General features: G+C 37.1%; 1 protein-coding gene across 1 annotated transcript in view; it reads left to right on the forward strand.

Annotated features, from left to right (window-relative positions):
• The first annotated feature begins 2442 nt into the window (after nt 1–2442).
• LOC139938023 (3'(2'),5'-bisphosphate nucleotidase 1-like) overlaps nt 2443–27035 on the forward strand; it is a 36704-nt gene continuing 12111 nt past the window's right edge. Inside the window, exon 1 of the mRNA XM_071933380.1 lies at nt 2443–2693. Coding sequence (XP_071789481.1) covers nt 2568–2693 — 126 coding nt within the window. The 5' untranslated portion in view covers nt 2443–2567. The remainder of the gene's footprint in view (nt 2694–27035) is intronic.

Raw genomic sequence — 27035 nt, forward strand, 5'->3', positions numbered from 1 at the left:
GCAGCACACATACTCACAACATACAACGACGTCTGACTCAAGACTGTAAAGCGCTCTTCTCACTTTCTCTGAGGGCGCTATTTATAATTAATGGGTTGCAAAGTTTGGCAATTATTTTGAGCGCTGCGGCCGTCAGCGCGTCCCGTCCGCGATCTGTTGTCCCTGAAGGGTAAAATTGCCTTGGAAAAAAATAATAATCCTGATTTAAAAAAAGGAAAATCCTTTTTTTCCCCGACTTTTAAGAAGAACAAAATTTCCCAATTGAAAAGCACTACGAGTGCAGTGAATTTTGATGTACAGAAATCGAAGTACTGCGTCCCATCCCCATACTCAATTACTCAGATCTATGCTACATGTACGTAGGTGCCAAGGAAGGTTCAAATCCATGAAACATGAAACGGCAATATAAAAAAGTGAAATAGTTTTAAATAACCCGAAGATATTTATATGCTCTCATTTTCATTTCATGAAAGGCGAATTTTGTTTCTTTCAGATGAAGTCAATATTGTCTTGTCGGACATTTAATTAATGTTCGCCCTGTACAACAATTTCTTCGATTAAAATGAGTCAAAACTTGGAGGAGGAAAACTGCGAGCCATAAAGTGGCTTCATGTTGATCGTAAAAACGTTTTGCCTTGCCGACCTGTCAAAAAATGTAAGCCTGTTAGCCTTACAGTCAGTTTCAAACCTTTATGAATGATGGCTCTGTTCCTTTTGATGACAGAAAAAAAGTAGGCTAGTTGTCAGTGTTTATGAGAATGTCTTCCTTCCTTCTTTATTTGTGCACATTTTCGGAATCAAAATTACTAGAGCAACACATGAGTAGGTACTTGAAAGATTTCACTGAGAAAATAAATGAAGTGCCATTATTTAGGCCTATAATTATGACCGTGGTCTCAAAATAATTGACCCTTCATCTTTAGCATGTATGATGACTTAATGTGCTAACAAGTCACATTATGAAACCTTAGGGCATATCCGGTTGTCAAAATCGGACTCAGTGTAGGACTTGCACATCACAAGGTTGTGGGTTCAAATCCCCCAGCTAACTGCTGATTTCACTGACTAGAAAAAAATTGTCGTCTAGTTACTAAATCAAAATTTCTTGATTTGTGCAATTCATAAAGCAATTTTGTATATGAGAGCGATTGGCTGTTCCCCAGCTCGGCGCATATATCCCCTTGCGGGAGTTTGAGTTCCCTTGATGGAAAGATTATCCAGACAAACAAAATAACTCATATTTGAGATGCCCTTTCTCAGTCTCTCCTTGACGCATGCCTACGGCTGCATGTGAGCATTAAGACTGACTGAGCCTAGTTGCGATAACGTAACACTACTCCCGGCCGACGGCGGGAGGATCCTCCTCTCTGAGGGTTCATCGCAACGACTGAGCCATGCTAAGACACGGTCGGTCGCCTTTTGTGTAAACCTCGAGAAAAACAAATTGAGGGAGAGGGAAATTAAATGTGGCTTTTTGGGGGAGCAAAAAGTATCGTGGCGGCTGCTGGCTGAACAATGCGTCGATTCTCAGCGAATACTCTCGTATATGCACAAGAGTGTCCATTTATTATGGGAAGTAAAACAAAAAATCCTGCTGTTTTGTTTGAGAACTTGTAATGCCTATCTCAATAAACTAGTAATAATTTATACCGGAGAAACCAGCTGACCTAGCAACCTCAGTCGTCAAGTTAGATGGTCTGCTAGAGATTGTATCAGATCCACGGATATACCGGTGGGGTCAGGTGTTTTAACGAAATAAAGTTGTTATCACAAGACAGACCAAAGCTCGTTTGTGTACACGAGTCAATGGGGAATTCCCTTGAGACAGCGGACTAGTCTATTTTGTGAAGTATCCAGCGGATAAGCGACCTTGCCCTGGCCACCGTCCTAAAAAGCGTATTATCCACCAACAACACACCGTAACTAGTATTGCAGTAGTTGTAAGCCTACTAAATAGCAACGATAAAACTTGATTAATTCTACCTTTCAAGAATGTTATGGTATATAAGAAAGTGACCTACTACAACACCGTCTGTGCAAGTTTCGCGCGTTTCGGAATGAGAAAGCACATCAAACGAACAACTTTATTCTTTCTGAAATAAAAAAGTTGCCTTAAATTATATTTGATGACAAATTTTGATTCCAAATAATATGAACATAGTTCATAGTATGTCACTAATTTAGAACAATTAGTGAGTCCTTACTCTATGGAAAAACCACAAAGCTATTGACGGGAAACCCCCCAAAAAGCAAGTGGGCATACAGCCGCCCGTGCTGCTACCACGGACTGTAGCCCGCCCTCTTTGGGTACAAAATAAAAGTAAAAACTTTAGATACGCTGGTACTACAACAAGGAAACCGTATTGAACATGTCTTCACTTATACCGTCAGAACGCGTACCAGCGATTTAGGGACTTTATAAAACACGACTTTGCACCCGATCATCAGCAGAGAGCTGAGACAGGTTGGTTAGCTAACCGGAGTAAGTGTTGTATTGAGGGCAAGCAAAGTTTCCTATTCTTCGGCAGTTCATCTAGCTGAAGCTGAGTGAAAAAGACCGAGGAAAAATGGCAGCCAGTAGTGCAACACCGTTAATAGTCCGGCTGGTGTCGGCCTCTGTGGCAATTGCAAACAGAGCGGGGAGCATCATCAGAAAAATCATGAAGGACGGTTCTCTGAATATTGTCCAGAAGGTAAGATGAATAAGATTACCCATGGAGTACCCGATTACTTTTCAACTGGCACTGCTGTGTGTTGGGTCTGTGCTGTGACTGTCTGGGAGTGGGAGTTTCTGTGTAGCGTGGAGTTCAACATATAAAACCTCCATGAACAGTCACCTTCCTTGACACTTCCTATTGGAGTATTAGTATTAGTAAAACATACACTAACTAACACTGGAAACAGTAACACTAAATAAAGTACACTTTGACTGATTATCAGTATTCTCCCTCTTTATTATCACAATACTTTTACTTATGGACATGCCTTGAATTGAAGTTGTGTTAAGCTGGCCATCATAAATCATGTATTTTGTGTCTTGATCTTGGTTGGTGGTGAATGTTACCACAGTCGTAGCAACAGTAACTGGGGCGCTGTACTCCTTTTTCCCTGAAATTTTGACATTTTCTGTTGCGAAATTTTGACATTCTCTGTCGTGAAACTTTGACATTCTCTGTATACGACAGAGAATGTCAAAATTTAGAAAAAAGGAGTACAGCGCCCCAGTTACTGGGTCTACCATAGTCAGTAGTCCCAGTCCAGAATTGGTGCAGTGTGTGGAGCCCTGGCGGCCTAGTTCACTGTACTTCACTAAGAATAGTCAATAGTGCCAATAACTTAGAGAAAACAATGCCCCCTGTTCCTTCCCACACTGCATTTCGACACTTGAGACAAATCAGTAAGGGGGGCGGGGGGGGGGGGGGGGGGTGTGTGGATTCATGATAAGGTCTAATAATTATAGGCAATCGCTGGAATCTCACTGTTTCTCAATCTTAGCCCTAGTCCAAGCCCTGACTAATCTGAAACTGTGATTATCTTTCGATTAGATTTTTTAGAAACTTGTGTTTTTTTCCCGCAAATATTTTCCCCCCATTCACCACTAACCATTGCCAGTGGAGAGTACATTAAAACAATTTTTTGCAAGCTCCATTTGGTTTTGAAGAATCTTGGAGCTTGCAACTACTCCCGTTTGAACATCGTCAGCGAGTGATCATTCTTTTTAAAGGCTATCAACCCTGTTCCTGATGCTGTGTGTGGCGCTAGGGCTAAGAAGAATCGGAGGTAGTCCTGCGAATTGCCAATGTGTGGGGCTTTCCTATCACGTGATAAAATAGTCACAGAAATTCAGTGACACTTTCATTGTGACCGACATCGACACTCGGTAACTGAGGCAGGATCCGAATTGGCAGCTACGGCTACGGTTACGGCTGGATCGTCGCGTCATCATGCATTGAAGTATAGGACGCCCTTAGCAACACCCCTGGCAACGTCGTAGCCGCAGCCGTAACCACCAATTCGGATTCGACCTGACACTTTCAATGTGACACTGACATTTACACACACAGATTACTCTATATTCTTGACATGGATTGTTAAGAGTTTGTCACTAGGTATCAGGTTCATGCAGCTTATTAAGTTTTACAGGGATGAGATTGTTCAGACTTTTGGCTGAATTCAGACTTTTTATGTCGGCCTGGTGAAGAAAATCAGACAGAAGAAAATCCTGCTCATTGGTCTACTTTTCTAGTGCTTTGGATACTGTTTCCAAAAGCTCCGTGGAATCTTAGCTAAACCCCCTGGGGTTACTAAAAGGTAGAAATGCCATAATTTCAACATACCTTTGAATTTGTATTATAAGTTTCAGACTTTTTCGTTAGTAATGACTCTCACCCCTGGTTTTAAGCTTTCAGATTATCTGAGTGATACTAATTATCTACATGTATTGTATCTCTAAATTGCAAATAAATATATTATAATGCAGACGAACGTTTTGCCTGGTGCCAGCAAGAAAAAGTAATTTGTTTGTGACTGTAACTCAACAAGAAAAAAAACATGTCAGGCTAAATGATAACTTGCACTCTTTTGTCATAAATGCATTTTTGTTGAACCAGAATCGCTTGCTTGCAGAAAAGAACGGTAACAACTCGCAAGCTGTACATGACCACCATTGTTTCTTTTGTTATAAAAGTGTCACGGATAACATTTTCTGACCTGTAATTGGCAGTTCGTCTGCTGTTGGTTTGGACAATAAATACAAGTTTACAAAATCTCCCGGATTGCTAGTATTTATGCAATTGCTGGCAGCTCTGTAATTGCTTTGTCTTTCACATGGGAAATTAAGCAGGTAGGTTTCATCTACTAGGATCGGCTGTAGTGCTCATAAAAGAACCCAGAACACTTTGTGGTTGAGTAGGGAATTTATCTCTGGCATTGCTGGTTCACATATTAGCAAGCTCCCTTCATACAGATTACCTCATGCCTAGGCATTGGTGCCCCTTCAAAAGTTTTCATAACGTTACGGTTTTCTAATGGAAGTGCTCCTTTGCAAAATGAAAAAGACCCTGCCCTCTCAAAGATGAAAGTCAAGGCTATGAGGTTTTTTTTTGAGGCTTGGGAGCTACAGTGATTAAGTTCACTTAGCCTATATGATGTCTTGTATCGTTTAGTCAGGGTTTGAATGTGACAGCAATATTCTAAACAAGCAAAATTCCCGAAGAGTAACCAATACTGCACAGAGTACATATACCTGTTAAGAACTTTTAACACCAGAGTGGTTATCAGGTTAAGAATAAGAACAACTTCCTCATCAGAACAAAGACGAATTGACCAGGAGCAGGATTTGAACCAGCGACTTTCGGTTAACATCCCAACGCTTGACCATCTGAGCTGTCTAGCCCCGTCATTTTATACCTTCTAAAACCATTTTTCTGCTAATGACTTTTTCCTTCTTTATCTGGCTTTATTTCTGTACAAAGCACTGTTTTGTGGCAATACTACACTTAAATCTGTTTCTCTTGATTGTTAGTATATTATTATTTTTAGTAGTCGGAAATGCAAACAGCGGTGGAGTGAGTGGCAGGTACCAGCACAAATCAAGCATTAAAATATAGAGAAACTTGTGTGGGTAATGAGTACAAGATGTGGGCGTCTGGGTATCATTAGTATCCAGCAATAAAGCAGAGGTTCTCTTACCACTACTCTACATGAATGTAGTCGAGGTCGGGGGTCGGGTAGGCGTAGTGGTATCTTTCCTCTTCTTCCACCTATAGACGATGTGACCCCTGACGTCACACGAAAACCATAACATGATTCGCGCGCATACCGCCGGGCAAAACCTTTTGTGTTTTGACAGCCAGCTAGAAAGTGTATGTAATCTTACCATGACTACATGTCTTTTTGTCCGGTGAAACATGACGTATACAGTGTTTTTTTTCAACAGAGGTCACATCGTCTATAGGACACTGGTTCCAATCACACCGATGTAGTGGGCATTAAGTCTTAGTGGGCACTATGTTGATTTGGGTCTCGGGCACTACATGTATGTTGATTGGGGTCTCAGTCCCTACCTGACTAGTGTTGGTTTTCTCTGGAACAATTCTCTGGCATAAGATTGCAGGGCGTGTAGCTCAAAATGTGTACTGGACAAGAATTTATTTCACAAGACCAAAATCTTCATTGAAGAAGGAACTTTCCACAGATTTTTAACACGTTAGTTAATGTACATTTTTTTTATTTGAACAAGCACCAAGAGTATCTCATTTATGTTATGGATTAGAATGTTTTGATAGTCAACATCATTGTTTTACCAGACTCAAAGTCAACATTTGAACATCATTTCTTTCTGTTGGAGATATTAAACAGTGCTTTAGTTTACACTACATGCCCAAGGCTAAAATCAGTAGCCTCAGGCCTGGGGGGTCCAGTGTCAAATTCAAGCCCTGAAGGTTTTCCTCCAACATCTAAAACTGAAACTTCCTTTGTCTTCTCTTCGTTGGGTTCTAAGAATCGTTCTTGGCTAGTACAGGATTAAATTTTGCTTTTCATTGGCTTCACAACTAGAGTAAATGAAATGAAATGAAATGGTAGAATTGCATAAATTCAGTTTAAGATCCCGTCCAAATTGATGGCAGTAGCTCTGGCCGGAATGCCGAAAAATCAAATTCTCCAACGTTGTCGTCTCAGCCAATGGTCATAGCTGTAGCTGAAGTCGCTTTTATTTAAACAAAGTCTTATCTATGTTCAATTTAAGATAAATTACACATTCAACATTCAACATGCATGTTAATTGTTGCTGTGTTTTTTACCATACAAGTTGTGTATCTTTTATGAGTTCCTGTCACGTGTATTCACTTCCTGCAGGTATTGGCCTTTTTGAGATATGGTGGACATTGTAATGGCCGGTTGATACTCACTGCGACTGCGTGCAGACTTTGAGAAATCAGGGTCCATGTGCTGCATACGCAGTCAAAACGAAGCGAGAGTACACTGGTTTGGGTATATTCAGACAAATTTACCCAAATCAAATAGTGCCCTACATAGTAGGCCCTACATTATGTGTCTGACACCATACCTCAAAATGGCTTATTGGCTAGCCCAATTCCTCCATTATCCTCTTCTCTCTTCTACATGTACATGTAGTCCATCCACATCAAATTGTTTGGACTTGGACAATATTGGTATACATGTACCTGACCCTGTGGTAAGCGGTTGTTGTTATGGGCCTACTAGCCCCAGTCCTTCTGAATCCTTCACTTTAGCAGTAGAAGGATTTTGGACTGTTCAGAGTTAAACTTCAAGTTTTGTATTAAGTCCATGTACACAAGAGAATATCAAATTCAATTGAAAGTTGACAGACTAAGACTGACATTAATTCAATTTTATATTTCATTTCGGACAACATAGGCCTACATATATTTCTAAAAATATCTTCAAAATAAGACCTTTTAAATAATTTCCATAAAACTTATCTCCACTGGGTTCTTCTACGTGTATCACACATGGACCCATGGCTTTTCATCCAATCAGAAGGACACAGCAATGGATGTATTTCTTTATAATGACACAATGTCATGGCAGGGACTGGAACCCACACTCTACTGATCAGTAATGCCAGAGCTCGAATCCGGTGCTCTTATTTGCTTGACCACGGCATGCTGCAAAAATAAATAACCCAAACATTAATGAGAACACTCTGGCACTTGTAGAATGTGTTATATATATTTCCAGTTTTCAGTTCTTCTCATGTTGTCTTTTGCAATTGCTTGATTGCTGTTGGATCCTTTGGTAACCTGAAAGTACAATGTACTACAGTTATTCTCAAAAATACCCACCAAGAATTCAATAAATTTATAATTAACAAAATAAATAACAGCCCACCAAATAAGGCAAATAATACTGAACACAACTTGCCATGTATAATACACTAGTAAATAAAACAAAATGGCTGTTTCAGTTATAGAATTTACGCCCTAATTGTAGTTACAGTAATTTCAATGACATGATACTGCATGTACAGCAAGTATTGTCAAACTGGTACTAATAATAGCGTGTTCATGCAGTGGTTCTTAGGGCCCCGTGTGTTGTCAGACGCTGTATGGTAGTATCAAACCCAGTCTTCTACGGCCTATAATCATGATGTGTGCACATTAATTAACTTGGTAGAAACGGCTTGTCTTTGATGATAATATTGCCCAAAGCATTCAGCCACCACCACAGACAACAGCATTAAAGATGCACAAATACTAATTGATTCTGAAAGCACGACTACATGTACGCGGCTTTGTATTAAACAACTCAGTTTAAGGGGGCGTCAGAAGCAGCAGTGGTTGCTCTGTCCCTGTGTACCCCCCCCCCCCATACCGAATGTCAGAATTCAGGGGTGTATTTATTAGCGCTGTGCATCGTGTACTACTTGCTACAATGTATTTTGCAATTATTATTTAGCCATTGTGTCGGGGGTTTATAGGATTATAGAAAATATCAAGACTGAATTAGATCTTAGGAGATGAAGACACAAAGCTGCGAAAAACATGTTCAAGGATTGAATTTGGGGTAAAATTCCACGAGACCACAGAGCTTGTAGCTCAAAATGTTTACCGCACCAGAATTTATTTCTCAATAAAAGTAATACATGTATGTATAATAATAAATATGTATTTATATATAGCGCCTTTACAAAAATGATTGAAGCACTGAAAAGGAAAAGGCGAGAAACAAGAAGACAAAGACTGGGGTGACATGAACAAAAATGGTTTAAGACGTTTCTTGAAAAAGGTGATAGAAGGAGCTTTCCTGATATTGATGGGGATAGAGTTCCACTGTTTGGGACCAGCTATAGAAAAAGATGTGTCCCGAGAGATTTTGAACCAGTAGAAGATCATCGTTATGCGAAAGAGCTTTCTAGACAGTTTAATAACTCATAAATTGTTTTTAATTGAACAAGCACTACAAGAATCCTATCTCATCCCCCATAATAATTCCATGAACCTTTGTTTTTAGTTGGGTTAATAAGTTTGAGTTTACTTGGCAAAACTGGAATACAAACACTTTTAAATTTTAAGAATGTTCAAATTAAATCTGATTTCTTTTGGTGTTTTTAGATCAAAGAAGAGAGACTAGAATCTATCTATATTTTGTTGAAGCCCTCCCCCTTCTTTTTTAGTAAGATAACAGTGGCCAGAAATGTAATGCAAGTTAACAGACGTGCTTGTATACAGTGTGTGTACATAACCAAGGCAGCCTGTACGAGTCCATGGTTAGCTTGCCCTATCTTGTGAGAGCCGGAAGTACGTAACTCTGTACCAAGGGGATAGACTGTCTTGGAGTATAGCAGCATCCATTTAGAAATGGAAGAAGAGATAAAGAATGATCCTTTAGGAAAGCCTGAAGATCGGGAGTGGAAGAGTGAGGGTAGGATGATGTAAAAGGAAGGGTCAAGGACAACAGATTAGCGGACCCTGGAAGGCTGGAGGCAGGGAAGAGGCAGACCTACCTAATCTATCTTATTTAATTGCAAATTTGCAATTACACGATGATGATGATGATGATTGGGGGAGGATGTTTGGGAAAGATGAGCGGCAGGATGATTTTGGAGGGAGGTAGAACGACCAAGCTCTGGTTTAGATTGTTGAAACGGAAGACGCGTGTTATGTACTTACAAGTACAGTCAGTATTTTTCTTTTTGCGGAGCGGAGTGGTCAAAACAACATGCACGATTGATTGAAGTTCAATCATTGAACCAAACATTGGTTTAAAGCAAAGTGGCTGTCTAAAGTGTACATCAGGATAAGCATGGGAAGTATTAGCTAAAAAATTTACACCGTTTTTCCAAATTCAATAAAGGACTTAAACAATAGGAACAGTTCCTCGACAAAGACAACCATACGGCAAAAACACTCTCATTTGAAATCACAATAGACGGAATTATAACAAGTTCTCTTTTAATAGATGGAAATTTACAACGGGGATAAAGAAAATTGAGTTTGGTTTTCTCCTTACACAGACGAGTGTTAGCACTGTATACTCGGTACTTTACCGAAAAATCACAGGCATTTTAATATTAATCGATTTGGATCTGAACCGAATTCTAGAGCAGTGTCTTACCAACTAGACCACCGAGATCTTTTTGACACCCAAAACAAGAAACAAGTAGCCTGTATGTAATTACATGCACATTAATAATAATAATAACAATAATATCAAAGTCTTACGTATATAGCGCATGTATTACCAAACAAGGGTACTCAAGGCGCTGAGTATATACAAACATTTAGAAAGATAGGTTATTGCAGTGATGAATTCTGAGACCCATTTCATATTTGACTTATCTTTTTAAGAGTGAAAATCATACCAAGTACACCCTCTTCAAATAAAAAAGGAAGTCTACTGGAAAACAAACTGCATAGTTTCTATGAAGAAACTATGTGATGTGAAATTGTAATCAGATCAATTGTAGTTTGGTTAAAAATTGTTTTGTTATCATCGGTGGAAATAAATAATTATTAAAGGCTATTATTTAACCACCTTTTTTACAAGGTTTCTTTTCAAAGAAACTTAACCTTGTAAACAAGTAGTTACTGCCATCATTAGAACCTTGGAGCTACTGTTTGATAATCTTAAGGTAGGAATTTGGAAGCCCTTTTATCAGTCACCTGAGTTATTCTAAGAAATCATACATCTTTGAAAAATTGCGTTTTACATCAATTGTTGAAATCAACTGAATTATTTTATGAAAAAAAATAGTTAATAGCCTGTTGTATCAACCATTACATACCAGAGTCTTTATCGAAGTTTAATTGACAATACAACACATTATACATGAACAGGTATAAATACAGTCAAGTATAAATACATGAGAGAGAGAATCAGATAGCACACAGCAAAAAGTAAGGAGTAAACAATTTTTTTTTTTTATGTAACACATTTTTTTTTGACAGATTTTTGTAGATTTGTTTCTCTCTCAAAATTGAAGATTTGTAATAAATGCTCATCCTTTGTAGGAAAAAAAGAAAACCATCGTGCATTATGTAATCATTCTAACAAAAGATAAAAACTGCAAAAGTTGTGATTATTTTAGTTTTGTTTTAAAGTGCAGAACATTTTAGCAGTCACACTAAATTTGCAAAATTAATGTCATCTACCCCCTTGAAACAAAAATAAACACATAGGTTTTGGAATACAAAATGCAAGTGTACAAATATCCCAAATGTACATTTACATGGCTGTAGTAGATCTTAAATCATATATTACATGGTATGCTAAACGAGCAACAACAATTGCAACAGCAACATCAACAACAACAAAAAATGTTTTTCATTTACATCTTACTGACTAAAAAGGTTAAATGAACTCAGTTCGTACAAACTCAAACAAAAGTTATTTCCAATATTCATCATTGATTAATTGTTGTTTCATTCATTGATTGATTGTGTTTTATGTTTTTGTTATCGTCAATTAAATTAATAATCAGGAGTGTAGAATTTTAGTGGAATCGAATAATGAAATTTCGGAGCTTAAAAAAAACACATTTTCCATATTTTGTGCTGAATAATGATACACTTGAATTACTACCAGAAAGACAGTTTCATCTTTTGTATTCTCACAAGAGCAAGCGATGAAATTTTATTTTCGTTTTACAGAATGTCTAGGATTACCCTGTTTCATTGAAACAAATAAGGGAATAAAAGGGTAGCGACGAGTTCTTAAACGGCCCTCATGGTTTTAAACAGACGTTTAAGAACGAGTCACTACTCTTTTATTTCCATTCATAAATGCCCTGTTGTTAAAAAACGTGAAAAAATACAATTATAGACACTTTGACACTTGAAAATTCGCGCTGTTAATAATAGCTATGAATTGCGTGTTCCGCGTGATAATATTGGCGTATGCGCGCGCCCTACACGCGGAATCCAGCCAGTTACAAACAGCTACAGCTGGTCATTTACAACCGTTTAAACACCCCCACGTGATGCGCTCTCTACCAGTAGGAGTAGCGAAACTGTCAGGGGTAGTCTAGTCAGGGGTATTTTCTAATATATTATTAAAAGGTGCATGCATGTTTACATGTATCTGCCAAACAAGATTTTTTTCTGAACTGAAATTATGTTTGGATTTCATTTTTACATGATGGAAATTGTTGGGATGTTCGCTGTGGATGGCCCCTTTGAAAGCCAGAGTAGGGGTTAACCCTGGTGTTTCTGGTTCTTTGCAAGCACCCTTGTTTACAGGTGTCCCTGTAGTGATGTTGAGAAATTCTTGGTTTCATCACCCGAGATGTAAAGCAAAAACCTTTAAAATGATGATTGTACAGTGCAACATGTTGTTTAGAATCAGTGTTTTTACCATGTGGCATTTTTCACTGAGAAACATTGCTATTTGTCCTCGGACGGGACGTTAAGCTGAGAAATGTTGCAATGCATTTTGCTGTTTGAAAGTAATATAATGCGGCAGAATGAAGTGCGTTGATGTGGAGTGATGGCATTAACTGCTTCAATTAATTTAAAGAATGATCTTGAGTGATGTAAGGAAAAGTCTTGGAGCATCTCTTATCAGGGATCAGGTAGACTTGATTCAAGTCCCATTCTTGTAAGAGGTCCCTAAGCATTTTGAGCCATCTAGCAAATGGGCCGTAGTGTGCCCTCACCATCAAAATTTAGCTATTGTAGTCCTGAGAATGGGCACAGGTTCAAACTGGTTGGGGATTCCAGCCACGAAAATAAAAAGACTGAAAATAAAAAGGACTCTCACAGGATTGGGATTTGAGTCAAGTCTAGGGTTCCGACTGCTCAGTGGTTTTTCTCTCGGTGATCAGAGCCTTGCATCTGGATTGGGTTTTCAGTACCTATGTATCTGTTTGTGTAGGTTTTCCCACCCACATCCAAAACCGAACAGTTCTTTTGGTTTCATGCTCATCCTGTTATGAGAAAATAGAATTAGCTGTTGGAAACTGCTTACCTACTAAAAGGACCTATGGTATCAATGCAAACAAAAAATCGGATGGCCTGACGTTTTGACCCTAGCAGAGTCTTTCTCTGTTATTGGCAATTATTTGGTTATTGGATGTGTGATAAATAAATGTGCAGAATTGACAATCAAATGGGCACATGGGTTCATAGTCATAAAAAATACCCATACAGGTAGGTACCTATGATGGGTTACTCCTGGGTTAAGGGAAGCAATATAAATTCAATGTCTTGCTCAATGACACAAGTGTTACGACCGGGATTCAAACCCACACTTAGACGTCTCAGTCACCAGATATTGAGTCTATTAGTATCAATATTTTGAATGAATTATTATTAGACCGAGGATCAATACACAATGTGGTGTGATAACAGTACAAGTTAAAAGGAAACAAGTGACAACATAACCATGCCCTCATCAGGGCTCTAAATTTACATTGAAATGCTGGTCCTAGGCCAGTTGTTTTTAGCATCTGACCAGTAGAATTAAGACTGGACAAGTCCAGCGGTCTTGTGTGTTTGTTCAAAATGTTGATTTTCAGTCTGATAAATTTGAACAACATTGAATAATAAAACCAATTAAAGGGAAGGTACACATTTGGTAATTACTCAAAACAAATATTAACTTAAAAACTGACTTGGTAACAAGCATTGGAGAGCTGTTGATGGTATAAAACATTGTGAGAAACGACTTCCTTTGAAGTAACATAGTTTTTGAGAAAGAGGTAATTTCTCACTAAAATAGTAAAAGACTTCTAGCTAACAGTCTTTTATTCTTATCTGAAAGCACACCATTTCGCCCAACAAGGGTGTTTTTTCTTTCAACGCTTTCTCGCAACTTCCATGACCAATTGAGCCCAAATTTTCACAGGCTTGTTATTTTATGGTTATGATGGGATACACCAAGTGAGAAGACTGGTCTTTGACAATTACCAAATGTGTACCTTCCCTTTAGTGTTAAAACTATGAGGAATGTATGGGGTTAAAATATATGATCACAAAAGAATATGAATAAAGTAAGTAAAGTTAATTGTAATGGCAAGAAGCTGAAACAGCCTGGTAGGCGAACAAATACAAAGAATCCAAACAAGATCTTTTAAAAAAACAAAAATTGCACCAAAAACTAAAAATATATTTATAATAAAGTGAAAATGACCTAAAGAGGTATTCAAAATACAGGTTGCCTTGCAATGAGTGCAGACTCTGTGCAGTGCACAGTTTTTTTTATCGGGTTTCTCTTGTGGCAAGCTTACATGGTACATATAAGTTGTTCTGCAAATATAAATTTAGGATAATGATCTTTGCTGAATCATTTTGTATGTAGAACCAAACGTGTACTCTTCCCCCTCTGTGGTATGTATCCAGTATCTGATGATCACACACTTTTGCCGAGAGTAGAAAAAACATACAAGGGTCCAACTTTGTAGACCTACTTAAGCAAACAATTTTGCTAAAAAGTTTCTGCTGAGCCCCATGCAGGATGTCAGCCACAAATGGAACATGCGACATGGTATTTTGGCTGGTGGTCTTATATTATGAGTATGATATTACTGTGCTTAGTAAAAACATGCTGATAGCACAAGAAAATCTTTCCCAACAGAATCTCCAGACATTTTGCACTGTTGCGACTGGTGCCCACCTTGTATTTTGCCTGTCCAAGAAACTTGAATTTATGAATGAAATGAAAATGTAAACACTCATCACCTACACTATCATTTATATCCTTATAGAAAAATTATTGATATTTACACACATTTGCTTAAATGTACATTTTTTAACTGGCGGCACAGGTTTTTCAGGCATCCAATGCTTAAGTTAACATGTTGAGACTCTCCTTTTTTATTGTGACATTATCTAGAGGTTTCTTTCCCAAATTCTTCAAAAGCAACACTTATTTACATGCGACTTTGTGGTAACTTATCCATCCTTGCTATTTATTGAACTGAAATATTCATCTGAGCGTTTAGGTAGAACTAAAAATGGCAGGTGAATAACTGATTTTATTTTGGCTTAAACAATTGCTTTACGGTATCTGTATTTGTTCAGTATTGCAAACAAGCTCCACTATCGAGATATCAATGGAAGATTATACAGCGCATGTCTATGTAAATTTAATATTGATATACTTGTATGCAAAAAAAGTTCAATGTTAACTTTCAAGGCTAGGGTTATAAAAATGGAAAAAACAGATGAATTTTTCGCTCTGTAATTTTGAAGAAAAAAAAGAGATAATTTTGTTTTATTATTGCAGTTTGAAACATCTGCCATTTTTTGTATGCACTGCTTAACCCTGTGCTGTTGTTTCACAATACCTACGCAGCATGTTGCATTGTTTTCACCGTCGTAGCCTGACGTGGAGCGTACAAATTGTACATAAGTGCTGTCAAATTTCTCTGTTGATTTACGGGCCTTCCTGACAATTGTTCACACCTCAAAGAATACTGCTTCGCAAACTCTCTGACTCTTCAAAGTCATCTTTATTGTTATTGTCTTTTTTTTGTGTTGTTACACAACAACAAAATGTTTACCTGAGGAAAAATTGAGTTGAGAATGGGCCGCCCGCAATATTGATGACAGTTTCTATAATAATCATTATGCAAAATGCACTCATCTGCAGTCTGCATTTCTTAGATGACTAGGTTTTATTTTATAATAAACAATGAGGGAAACTGACTTTCGAAATGTTAAATGATTTGGGGGTTGAATAAAGAACAGTTTACTAGAGCAGCATTTGAACCAAAGAGCTTAAGTTTAACATGTTGGTGCTCTACCAACTTTGAGACAATATCTTTGTACAGGGGGGCCAGTCAGAATCCATGCAACTGATAGCTGCCTGAGAATGTAATGAGATTTAAAAATGTGAGCCTACAAAACAGAAAAGTTTTACATTTTTACGCATATTACTAAGCTTGAGAAAATAAAATTAGCTGTTGCAAACAACTTATCAACCAAATGGACTGATGGTATAAATGCAAAAAAATAGTTAATGGCCTTATGTTTCGATCCTAGCAGAGTCTTTCTCGAAGGCCAAATGACAACACAACAAACATGAACAGGTAACTGAGTGAAAAATAAGCAGTGAAGTGGAAATATGAATGGGGTTAGAAAGCATGCAGAAAAAAGCAAGGGGTAAACAATTAATAGGGGGACAATGGGGCGGGGGTTGAAAGGAAGGGACTGGCTTGACCACAAGAAGATGGAAACACAAAGGTCAATATCAAGGGTGGGAAGAGGTGGGGGAAAAAAGTAATTAATTAGTGAATGAGGGCAGGCTTAGTATTACTAAGTTTATTAGCAAGGGCATTTATAAAAGGGAAAGAGTAGTGATACGGTCTTATAGGACCATTTACAACCCTGATTGGGTTGTGGCCATGTGATAAAGGACCGAGCCAAATACTACAAGCCCATGACCCTGCCATTTGTTAAACAACCGCTTAAGGAATTTATTCCAACTCTTTTATACATTTTACTCTAAAGACCACAATAGTTTATGTTAATTTAATGAATTTTTTACATCGGATAAATAAATAAATAAAAAAACTTTATTATTATCTATTGAACATAGTGAGAATGACAACATGTTTGGCCAAAACTTAAACTGCTATTTGAAAGGGAACACAAAATCATTGTACACTTTGCATCCTTCAATATATTTCAGTCTAAAAGGAAAATCGATAATAAGGACAAACTGAGAGAAAGTGACAATTATATGAATATCATTAGGTCCAAACTAAAAAGGAGACACGTGAAGGGATTTTGTGAATGGGTTTGATTGAGTCCCATAGTCATTCTCTGTGAGTGCTGGTGGGCATAAGATCTGTCCGGCTGCCTTAATGCATCCATAGAGCAAGAGAGAGAGAGAGCCCTGGTTCAATGAAACTCCAGCCTGATCAAAATCAAAACAGATTTCTCCATATATGGTCAGACACTCCACTGTTGCCTACGTCATAGTTGCTACATGCGCAAAGTTTGTCTATTACTCTCACGGACGGAGCGGAGAGTCCCAACGTCTGATGGAGAAAGGAGACCCTGTTCCTTCGTTGACCCATAAAGACTGCCTCCTTATCCGATTTAGCAGTAGTCCCTTCAGGAATGCTCAGGCGATGACGTCAGTGTTTTACAACAATGGTGTGAAGGCCCCTGGAGGGAGAGAAGATAAAAAAGAAAAAAGAAAAAAAGGAATTGATGAAATGAGACACCACCGTTGTTGGAGAATGACAAAAGCTCAGAGTTTTTTTTTTTATCTCGCAAAGTCTCTCTTGCCTCCCATGTTCTGATTAGGGTTTGGAGAATCGAACTGATTACATCTTTTCCGTATCAATAATCACACGGCTGATTCATGAATGGGATGTGGTAAAAGAGCCCCCCCCCCCCATTCTGTTTGAGCACAAGTAATTTTTGCTGATTAAAAAAAATAAAAAAAATTGCCAGATAATCTTATAGGCCTCCAATAACAATCTAAAGCAATACAAAGCTTTTTTGGAAACAAAACAAAAATAAATTCCAAACCTAACAGCTTAACATTTCTTTAAAATTTTTACTGTGCATTTTAAGCAAGGATGTCATTTGCAAAATACAATTCAACTTTAATGTTGTGTTGCACAGGCAGTTGTTTTGCTGATCAGAGGTGCCTGGATTTATCTTACTTCTTAGTCAGAGCTCATGTAAATATTTTTAACTTGTTTTCCAAATTCCTTCCAAAAATATTTTGAATATAAATTTTTTAAATTTACTATTGAATCCTGATTGGTTTCATATGCACCAAGAGAACGTTGATCAAAATATTTCCCACAGAGAGCTCATGTTGTTGGCAAAATGTACTGCTTGGGACTTTCGTTTGCGAGCGGATTGCCGAGTCCATGTGAGGTTTGGTCCCAATGGGCGTGTTACATGCGTAATGTGCAACACAGCTCAGCACTATTTACGTATATAGAGCACAAATTACAAATAGTGCACAACATGAGTGTTGATTTAGAGAACACCCTCAAGTTAAAAGTAGAAAGCAAAAGAAAGCGTTGTTTATTGTTAGTTATCTGGAGTTTTCTGATATGCATCACTTAAAGGCAGTGGACACTATTGGTAATTACTCAAAATATTTATCATCATAAAACCTTTCTTGACTACGAGTAATGGGGAGAGATGGATGGTACAAAACATTGTGAGAAACAGCTCCCTCTGAAGTGACATAGTTTTTGAGAAAGAAGTAATTTTCCACTAATTTGATTTCAAGACCTCAAGTTTAGAATTTGAGGTCTCGAAATCAAGCATCAGAAAGCACACAACTTCGTGTGACAGGAGTGTTTTTTTCTTTCATTATTATCTCGCAAATTCGACGACCGATTGAGCTCAAATTTTCACAGGTTTGTTATTTTATGCATATGTCGAGATACACCAAGTGGGAAGACTAGTCTTTGACAATTACCAATAGTGTCCACTGCCTTTAAGGCAAGATTTGCTCTTGAGTATGGAGACTTTTGAGAAAGTAGAATTAGCTGAGCTGCTTACCAACCAAAAGGATCTACATGTACAATGTATGGTAGAAATGGTAACTAGTTAATAGAGCAATGTTTTGACCCTATTAGAGTCTTTCTCGAAGGCTAGAATAAAGCAATAATATTTTTTTTTTTTGCCGAATAGATGGGTGATTAATTATTTATTTTGCAAAAGATTTTTGAAATTGTTTTTTACAGACTGTATAAAACATCCTCAGAAAAAAAAAATTAGTTTGCTCCCACAAATATTAGACAATTTAGAAAACGCCCTTTTGTTATTCTCACCTTGTTTTCATAAACAAAAGAACAAATTAATGTAATACATCTTGACCACAGCTATTGGGCAAACATTTGATGAAAATTTTAGATCAGAGGGCCCACAATTTCATAGAGCTGCTTTAGCAAAATATGTTGCTTATTATTTTCCGTGTAGCAAAAATAAGCAGGACACCATGCACAGAATGTACTTGTGACATGGTGTTTTCACTACCCGTATGCTGGTCTGGAGCATGATTTTGTTTTGCTTTAAGCAGCTCTATGAAAATGGGCTAGCTGAGAAAAGGGGTTGGTGAGTTAAAGAGAGCTTAAAGTTTATTATAGATAAGTAAATTATGCTCTTTTAGAGACAGACACAGATTTTGAGATGAATATGATTATGACTATGATCATAATTCTGATTCTAGTTGATCCCAATGTCAAGTATCATATAATGACGGGATAGTGCGCTGGGAACAAGTCCTTCAGCTTAGCTTAAACTATTGTCATGAAGTAGAGGATTTAGAGTGCATGTCAAGTCAAGGCAATAAAATAATTACACTCATTACAGACTGACATATTGTTCATTTTGGATTAAATTTCTACTTCAAATTCAGTGCTAAGAATTATTTGGGCTCTGCATCAGTGTGCATGTTTCAACGCTACATGCATTATATAACGTGGTGTAATTGATAAAACGAGTGCAAATGCAGTAATTCTTTGGAGTCTGTATTTTGTTTTTCCCTGCAAGATCTCAATGCAGTAATATTGCAAGGCTTTAAGCATCCCTGGACCACACGTTCATGTACGTACACACACACATACACAACCACATATATTCCCCCTTAAATATTTCCAGCGTTCCGAGTGTCGATCATTAGGCATGGGAGCTCCTCTGGATGACAAGTATTGCTTGTTGCTAGGGCAACAGCGACTGTGTGACGTCAATGGCTAGGAATAACACCAGGGCTCTAGAATTACGGCTAAAATAAGAACGGGAGAGATAATAATAGTCAAAAATAGATCTTGGGATCGGAATCTGGTTTGTGAATGTGGTGTGGAAGACATCGCCCCGGGCATGGTCATTAATTGCATCCATTTTATTTTGTGCTCTTTCCAGCTCCGGTTTTTAAAAGAGTCTTAAAATGTGATTTCTGCAATTGAATCCCATGACAAGTTTGGGCGGGAATCTTTTGTCCAATATTCAGGCATACATGTATGTACCTCATTTTTGGGGGGAGAGACAGATACAGATAAATCGGAAATAACGTGGGTTTGCAGATGATGAATGTACATCGTGCTCTTATCAAGAAGGAGTGGTTAGCTACTCAAATCTTTTTGCTGCCAGTGTGTTCATGTATCATTTGCATGATATAAATATAATTTGCTTTCGGTTCATCTTTGCAGATTATGAATTACGTTGTGACATTCTAAATATATTATGCCACACAATGTCTCTGCCTGATGCATGAATTTTTTATTTATCAACATCTAATTCGAAAATGTTCACCGTCAACATGTGCTGCCACACTAGACTGGTACACTCTGGCTGTAGCAGAATGCAGTTTCGCATAAACTGAATCTGATGAGAATAGCGAACCATATACAGTTAAATAGGTTAGGCACCATTAAGAGGCATTTAATTGAAGGAAACATAAACCCTCCTCCACTATATATTATCTCGTTGTGATTGTCTTTGCAGGGTATGCATACACATCATGTTTTTAAAAACAAGCTGTGTTAAAGTACCTTAGTGTATGATTTTTTGTCACTGTGTACAGAGATGCACAGTGTGCCCATATTCCTTAGTCGCTGAAGAGGCTGTACTGAGATAATCAGATACTTAATTCACTCATGCGCTTTCAAGTGGTTAATAGCAGTACATATTTATTTTCATTGGGCAGCAATTCAACATCATACTGTATGTAACAGTGACTACAGAGACAGTATCTTTACCATAATGCTGATATTTTTTTCAATTCTGTGTACGGTTAGCTCACAGTTTTTTTTTTTTTTTTTGCAACTACAATATTTTTCTGCTGATGGTGCATGCAATACATTTTTATTTCTGTTTACATGTACTGAAGAATTGATAGACAAGGAAAAGAAATCGCGTTGTAATTTTCAGGAAATAAAAATGTGAGTAATGCACTTCTTTAATTAATTGATAATTTTTTGGGGGTAAAGGACATTTGTGTGAGGTACTATAAAATATATAAGTACAGTATATTATTATTATACGTAATAATGTAATTAATTATAATGTAATGAACAAAGTATTGTGATGACAGAGCCTTGTGAATGTAAAAGTTGCATAGCATCCTCGCCCGACTGGCGAAAGTGCACCCATTTAATTAAAAAACACATCCAAAAAACTTTTAACACTTACTGTAGAAAGTGGAAAAACACTTGGCACGGCAAGAAGCGTAAACTGACTGTTAATTCATCACCCTCAGTTGTTGCAGTGATGTCTCAAGAAAACGTGACCAATAGTACTCACTTGGAGTCAAGACTACCTAGTAGCGTGGTGCTCATCCGTGGGCCGCCCCTGCCAAACCTTTAATTTCTTTTGAAGTAGTCCGGGTGCCAGGCCTTGAATTTCATTTTTGAACATACTGAAAGGGCAAGGCCGTTTCCATTTGCAAAGGGCACTTCTATTAGGAAATCTTTAAGTCAATGGGTAACTTTTGAAGGGCACCGAGACCATGGGCAACCGAGGCTGTGACCTGCGTGTCATTCTAGGCCTGGGGTAATATCCTGGGTTTTTTTTATTCCGGGGGGGGGGGGGGGGGAAAGAGGGGGGGGGGAACATGCTTGGTGAATGCAAGCAGTTAAATTGGTGTTATTTACTCATTGGAGAGAAAACAAAAAATCTCACTTGTGGAAATTTAAAAAGGAGGGATGAAACAAGCAATTTTTTTTTTATATGATTTTGATAAGTTTTTGGAATGAAAGGCTAAAGACACTTCTAAAGGGGTCATGGTCACACTGAATGGAGCACAAGACCGTGTAATTATTTGTTACTCTTAAGATGCAACCTGTGAGGAGTTAAGACCAAGCATCAAACTAAAATTTCCATTTATGAAAGTCTCCTGGTCGGGAGTTAAAAATGGAAGTCAAGCTCGGAATCTACTCAATTTAAACAAAACATATTGTTTATATGAGAAATTGTTAGTTTTAAATTTCATCAAAGCAGGTTTGCAATTAATATTCTGAGTATTTATTTTGTCTGTATCAATCTTCTTTTTTTATTAGACTTTGGCTGGTATTTTGGTATAAGTAACTATAATGAAATCAAAGGTCAAAAAGTTGCCACCAAATCATTTGTCATTGTAAAAAGATAAATATTTATAGATTAATAAGTCTTAAAGGGAACGTACTAGTTTGGTAATTACTCAAAACAAATATTAACTTAAAAACTGACTTGGTAAACGAGCATTGTAGAGCTGTTTTTAGTATAAAACATTGTTAGAAACGGCTTCCTTATGAAGTAGCATAGATTTTGAGAAAGAGGTAATTTCTCACTAAAATAATAAAAGACTTCTAGCCAGAAGTCTTTTATTCCTGTCTAAGAGCATACATTTACAAATCTGCCAACAAGGGCGTTTTTTCTCTCATCATTTTCTCGCAACTTTGATGACCAATTTAGCTAAAAATTTCACAGGCTTGTTATGTTTTATGCTTATGTTGGGATACACCAAGTGATAAGACTGGTCTTTGACAATTACCAAACGTGTACCTTCCCTTTAAAAGGAAGGACCTTTTCTCCGGTAAAGGACAGAAACTTTACATCTCAAATCTTAATAAATAACCTTACAATCTTTTTGTGCATTTAAAAAATGGAGAAAGAAACCCACAAGAAAATTGCTTGTGATTTTTCTTTTTAAATAACAACCCCGTCTCATGGCTCTTTAGCAACCACTGACCAAGGCCAGCTACTCTCCCAAAGGTTTTCCCCTTTGAGTAGAACCCTTTTCATCTCCAAGTTTATGCTATATTTGGTCATAGTATGCACATATATCATCAACCCACGCAAACTTGTCTGCTTTGGTGCTATTATTGTTGCGTATCGAGCATCTAAAAATAAATATGTACTGTATGGTTTGGCATTGGGGGGTTGTGTGACAGTGTATAAGACTATTTTCATTATAATATTAGTCTTGGAGGGTGGATTGTGAGAAAGAAATACGACATCTTGTAGACAGCGTAAATAACAAGGGATGGGCCACATTAATTCAAACTGAGCATTTTTAAATTGACACATGGAAAACTAATGAATTGGAGAAGAACTAGATGCTTTGCAAAAGGTTTTATCTGTTGGACTCTGTCTGTTTGTGTGTGAGATCTGACTAAAATTATTTAAAAATTATTATTTTTAAATAAATAGACATAAATTAAACTGAGCATAATTTCATTTCCTTATTAAGATTAGAAACATCAGAAAGAAAAACAACAATTCAGTGGGAGCTTTAGTTAATACTAATCTAAACATGGTTCATTTTCGTTCAATAGTATGTGTGGCTTGAAAGCTGTTGTCTAGTTGTTAATGTTACACAAATAATATTGCACAGGATTTAAGCTTAAGGGAGTACACAGTTGAAAATGTTGCAATTGTCACAAAGTCTTTTAAATAAGTGTACAAGATGTTTCTCAAGATAAGGACCAGAAAACTTAAATTTACTACACATTATATTTGGTACATGACATTTTTCTGTCTTTACGTCCGAAAATACAAGAATAAAATCTGCTTAGTAACCTTTTTGTTCAAGGCCTATTTACTATCACCCATCTACATTTGACATAAATTTCATTCAAAGACATTGCTGTCCTGATGATTTTGGTAAAAAATCTAGCATTTACGCTGTATTAATGACACATGTGCCACTGTGTGTAGTAGAACACTCCATTGACTAGCATTCAACAATCTCAGTTCTATTCATAGCGCATCTATAAATAACCCTCAGTGCAGCATCTATTTTTAGCGCGGCAGCAGTGTAGAGTTGCATCAGTCCTTGCAGCTTTCTCTCTCTCTCTGTCACAGGAGTTCGTCTTTATTACTCATGTGAATCATTGTCTAGTACCAGTAGCTTCATTATGCTGTATTGCTGTGTGATGTAGTCTGGTTGCCAACACCCCCCCTTCAGCCTGTTGTCTTATGGATATGTGTAGCATATTGAAAGTAGTGTTTACACTGCCATTGCCAAGGTGTTATTCCTTCATTTAATGTTCTATCTAACTACGTCATGCCATATAATTGAACATTAAATTCCCCTGACAGTAGAGATGGCAAATTGAATAGAGCTCTGGATGTCAAGTATGTTCGAGGCCTAATACATTTTTTGTTAGTGCAGCATCGATGCTGGGTCTTCAGAATTATTGAGTAGTTCTCCAAGGCTGTTTCATTGTTGCAGACACATGAACTTAAAGGGTCAAACGAACACTATAAAAGCAATTTGTGCCAATGCATTAAACGTATTTTGGGTTTTTCCTCATGCTGTATACAGTTATTTATTGACTTGAGGAATGAGGTGTTTTTTTTACAAATACAATTGGAGCTTGTAGTTCCTTGTTGAGACAGTACATGATGTGCCACATGATGTGTAGATACACCAGTATGACCATAGAAAGTATTATTTGCGGGCATTTATAGACCAACAGCAGCAGCACTGTTAATCTGGGCCAAAATTTGGGGCAAGCTTAGATTTTAGGAGGGGAAATATTAAGTGTAAATATATTTTTTGTAATGCTGAAAAGGCATTGACTTACCAAAATGATTGACAGACTTTTAAGTTCCCTGCGTTATTCTTGAGCTGGGGTAACCCAAACATAAAAAACAGCCATCTCAAATTTGAGGGAAAAAAAATATAAAAAAAAATCTCAAGTTTGATGCTATAAAAGAAAATCACATGGCAGCCAAACAAAGGTCACGGCAAGATTTGCTCCACTTAATGTAATTTACTCTTCAAACAAATCAAAACTGGTCATTTGTCATGTTATGAATATTTATACAGTTATATCAATATTTGAAGAAAGATGGACTTAGGTTGTAATCGGCTGATTTGTTGTTGTACAAACAATATTTTGGCGGGAATGAAGGAAGTTATCACCCTAACAGTTTCATGATGTTCATTTCTACTTTCCTGAGCATTACATGGCATCTAAATGCATGTAGTGTGGCAATTTTCATTCACGAAGAAGAATTTTTAAAAATAATAATACTATAACTAACAGCATTTATTAAAACAAAATAACTTTGAGTTGCGATGAAAGCTGCATTAGGCCCTACCAAGAAAAAGAGAAACTGACTTCTGTTCACGTTCTTAAAGAAAAAAAAAAAAATGACCAGATGCATTTCAATAATTCAATTTGCATGCAAAATAGGAAAAAAAAATAATAATAATAAAAAAAAAAAAAATAATAATATATATATATCTTAATAATGAGTTGTAAAGTAATGGAATTTTCGTTTGTAAAACGTCATCGAGCGGAGTACCATTGGTTACTCATTTGAATAATGAGAATTGATCAGATTCAGCAAGCCATATACAGCGTTCGTAACGTCCCTACGTATATAGCGGCAGTGATAGCCCATGAATCAGTGGTGAGTTAACGCTGGATATATCACAAGTTCATCGTCCTGACTCTCGGTTAACCTGCCATTGCCACTGCGTACGTCATCACCTGTCCAGCTCTCATTTCATGACGCCTGTCATACAGCCTTGATTGCCTTGTAGTATTCATATATTCCAATATAGTCAGGGCTGTATTTGAAAATTCTTTAAGAATAGTAGGTTTTTATTTTTATTTGGTTAGTTATCAAAGCATGGTGTAGTGAAGTACTGGGTTTTGATTTAGTTTCTTCTTCTTTTCTTGGAGAAGTGCTTAGTTAGATTCACGTTCATGTATGTGTTCTTGGTGCGGAGTCAGGGCCGTATTTGAAAGTTCTTTAAGAACTGTAGGTTTTTATTTTGATTTTGTTAGTTATCAAAGCATGGTGTAGTGAAGTACTGGGTTTTGATTTAGTTTCTTCTTCTTTTCTTGGAGAAGTGCTTTTATAGATGTATGTGTTCTTGGTGCGTGTTCCATGTGCTTGATACCGTGTACTGTCCAGGCCTGATACTGCATGAGGATGGGCAAGTGTGGGAAATTCAAAATTGTACTGGGACAATTCCAAGGGCACACAAGAAATGATTATGGACAATTGATCGTGGCCTTTGTGAAGTATCAGATCTTGCACTCTTCATGTGTAACTCTTTTTGTCAGAACAAAAGTTATGCTGTTTTGTCATGGTTAGTGTCACATTTCAAATTTGTGTCCTTTGATATTGTATTTTAAATTACTTTGTTCAGTATTCAGCACATGTGTAAAAGATTGTTGAGTGTCATCAATCGAACTCTTTGGAATGGATCAAGATACACAAAGTGTACTGACAAGAAATATGTAGTGCTGAAAGATATCAAGATGATGTTAGTACGATGCGATAGTGGGGTAGTATCGAAAATATTGAGTTTGGTTTATAGAGTATTAAAATAGTTGAGACAAAGACGTGTAATTAAAAAAATGTTGTTGATATTGTTGATGTTCACAAAAAATGACCAAGTTCATAAAAGTGGTACCTTCATCGAGAATCTGCCTAAAAATAAATCAGAAATTAATAATTTTCTTTCTGATTGGCCACAAAAGTTTCCTTGTAGGAAGCGATTGCCATCTTCAATCGAAACGGCTTTCTTTGAGTTTGGGTTTTGCGTTACCGCACCAGGGTTCAAAGTTAAAACTTTCCATAGTACAAAGTCACTTCCAGAAGGAAACTGAAGACACTTTTTACGTCTTCTCATCTTACCATGATGGTCTTTTTCCCCAGTATCGTAAAAAGCAGGAGAAGCATTCAAGTAGGCATGATTTTTATTTTAGTATTTTGTAACATAATGCACATTTAGATTTACACAGATGAGCAAACTTGAATTTTTTTTCCATGATAAGAGGTATGATATAAAAAGGGGATGACCTCATAGCAGTTTAGAGGAATAATTTTCAAGACATTTTTGTCATCACTCGTTTTAAATTATTTACATTTTCATGGCTCCTGTAAATATTTATTGCCCGAAAACGTTTTTCAAAATGCCTGGAATGTACATATTTACAATTCAGAAACCATCCAGGACGTTGTGACGCAAATAACAGAAGTTCAAATCGTAGATCCATCTGTTTGCTTTTGAATTGCGTATAATCTTTGTGTGTGTCATTCATAATAATAAAACTACAAAGGCCCTCCCCATGTGTTGTAGTTAAAACCGTATACATCATGTACACATTTTGCAGATGGAGCTTG

The sequence above is a fragment of the Asterias amurensis genome, chromosome 1, assembly GCF_032118995.1.
Source record: "Asterias amurensis chromosome 1, ASM3211899v1".
In the NCBI taxonomy this organism is placed as follows: domain Eukaryota; kingdom Metazoa; phylum Echinodermata; class Asteroidea; order Forcipulatida; family Asteriidae; genus Asterias; species Asterias amurensis.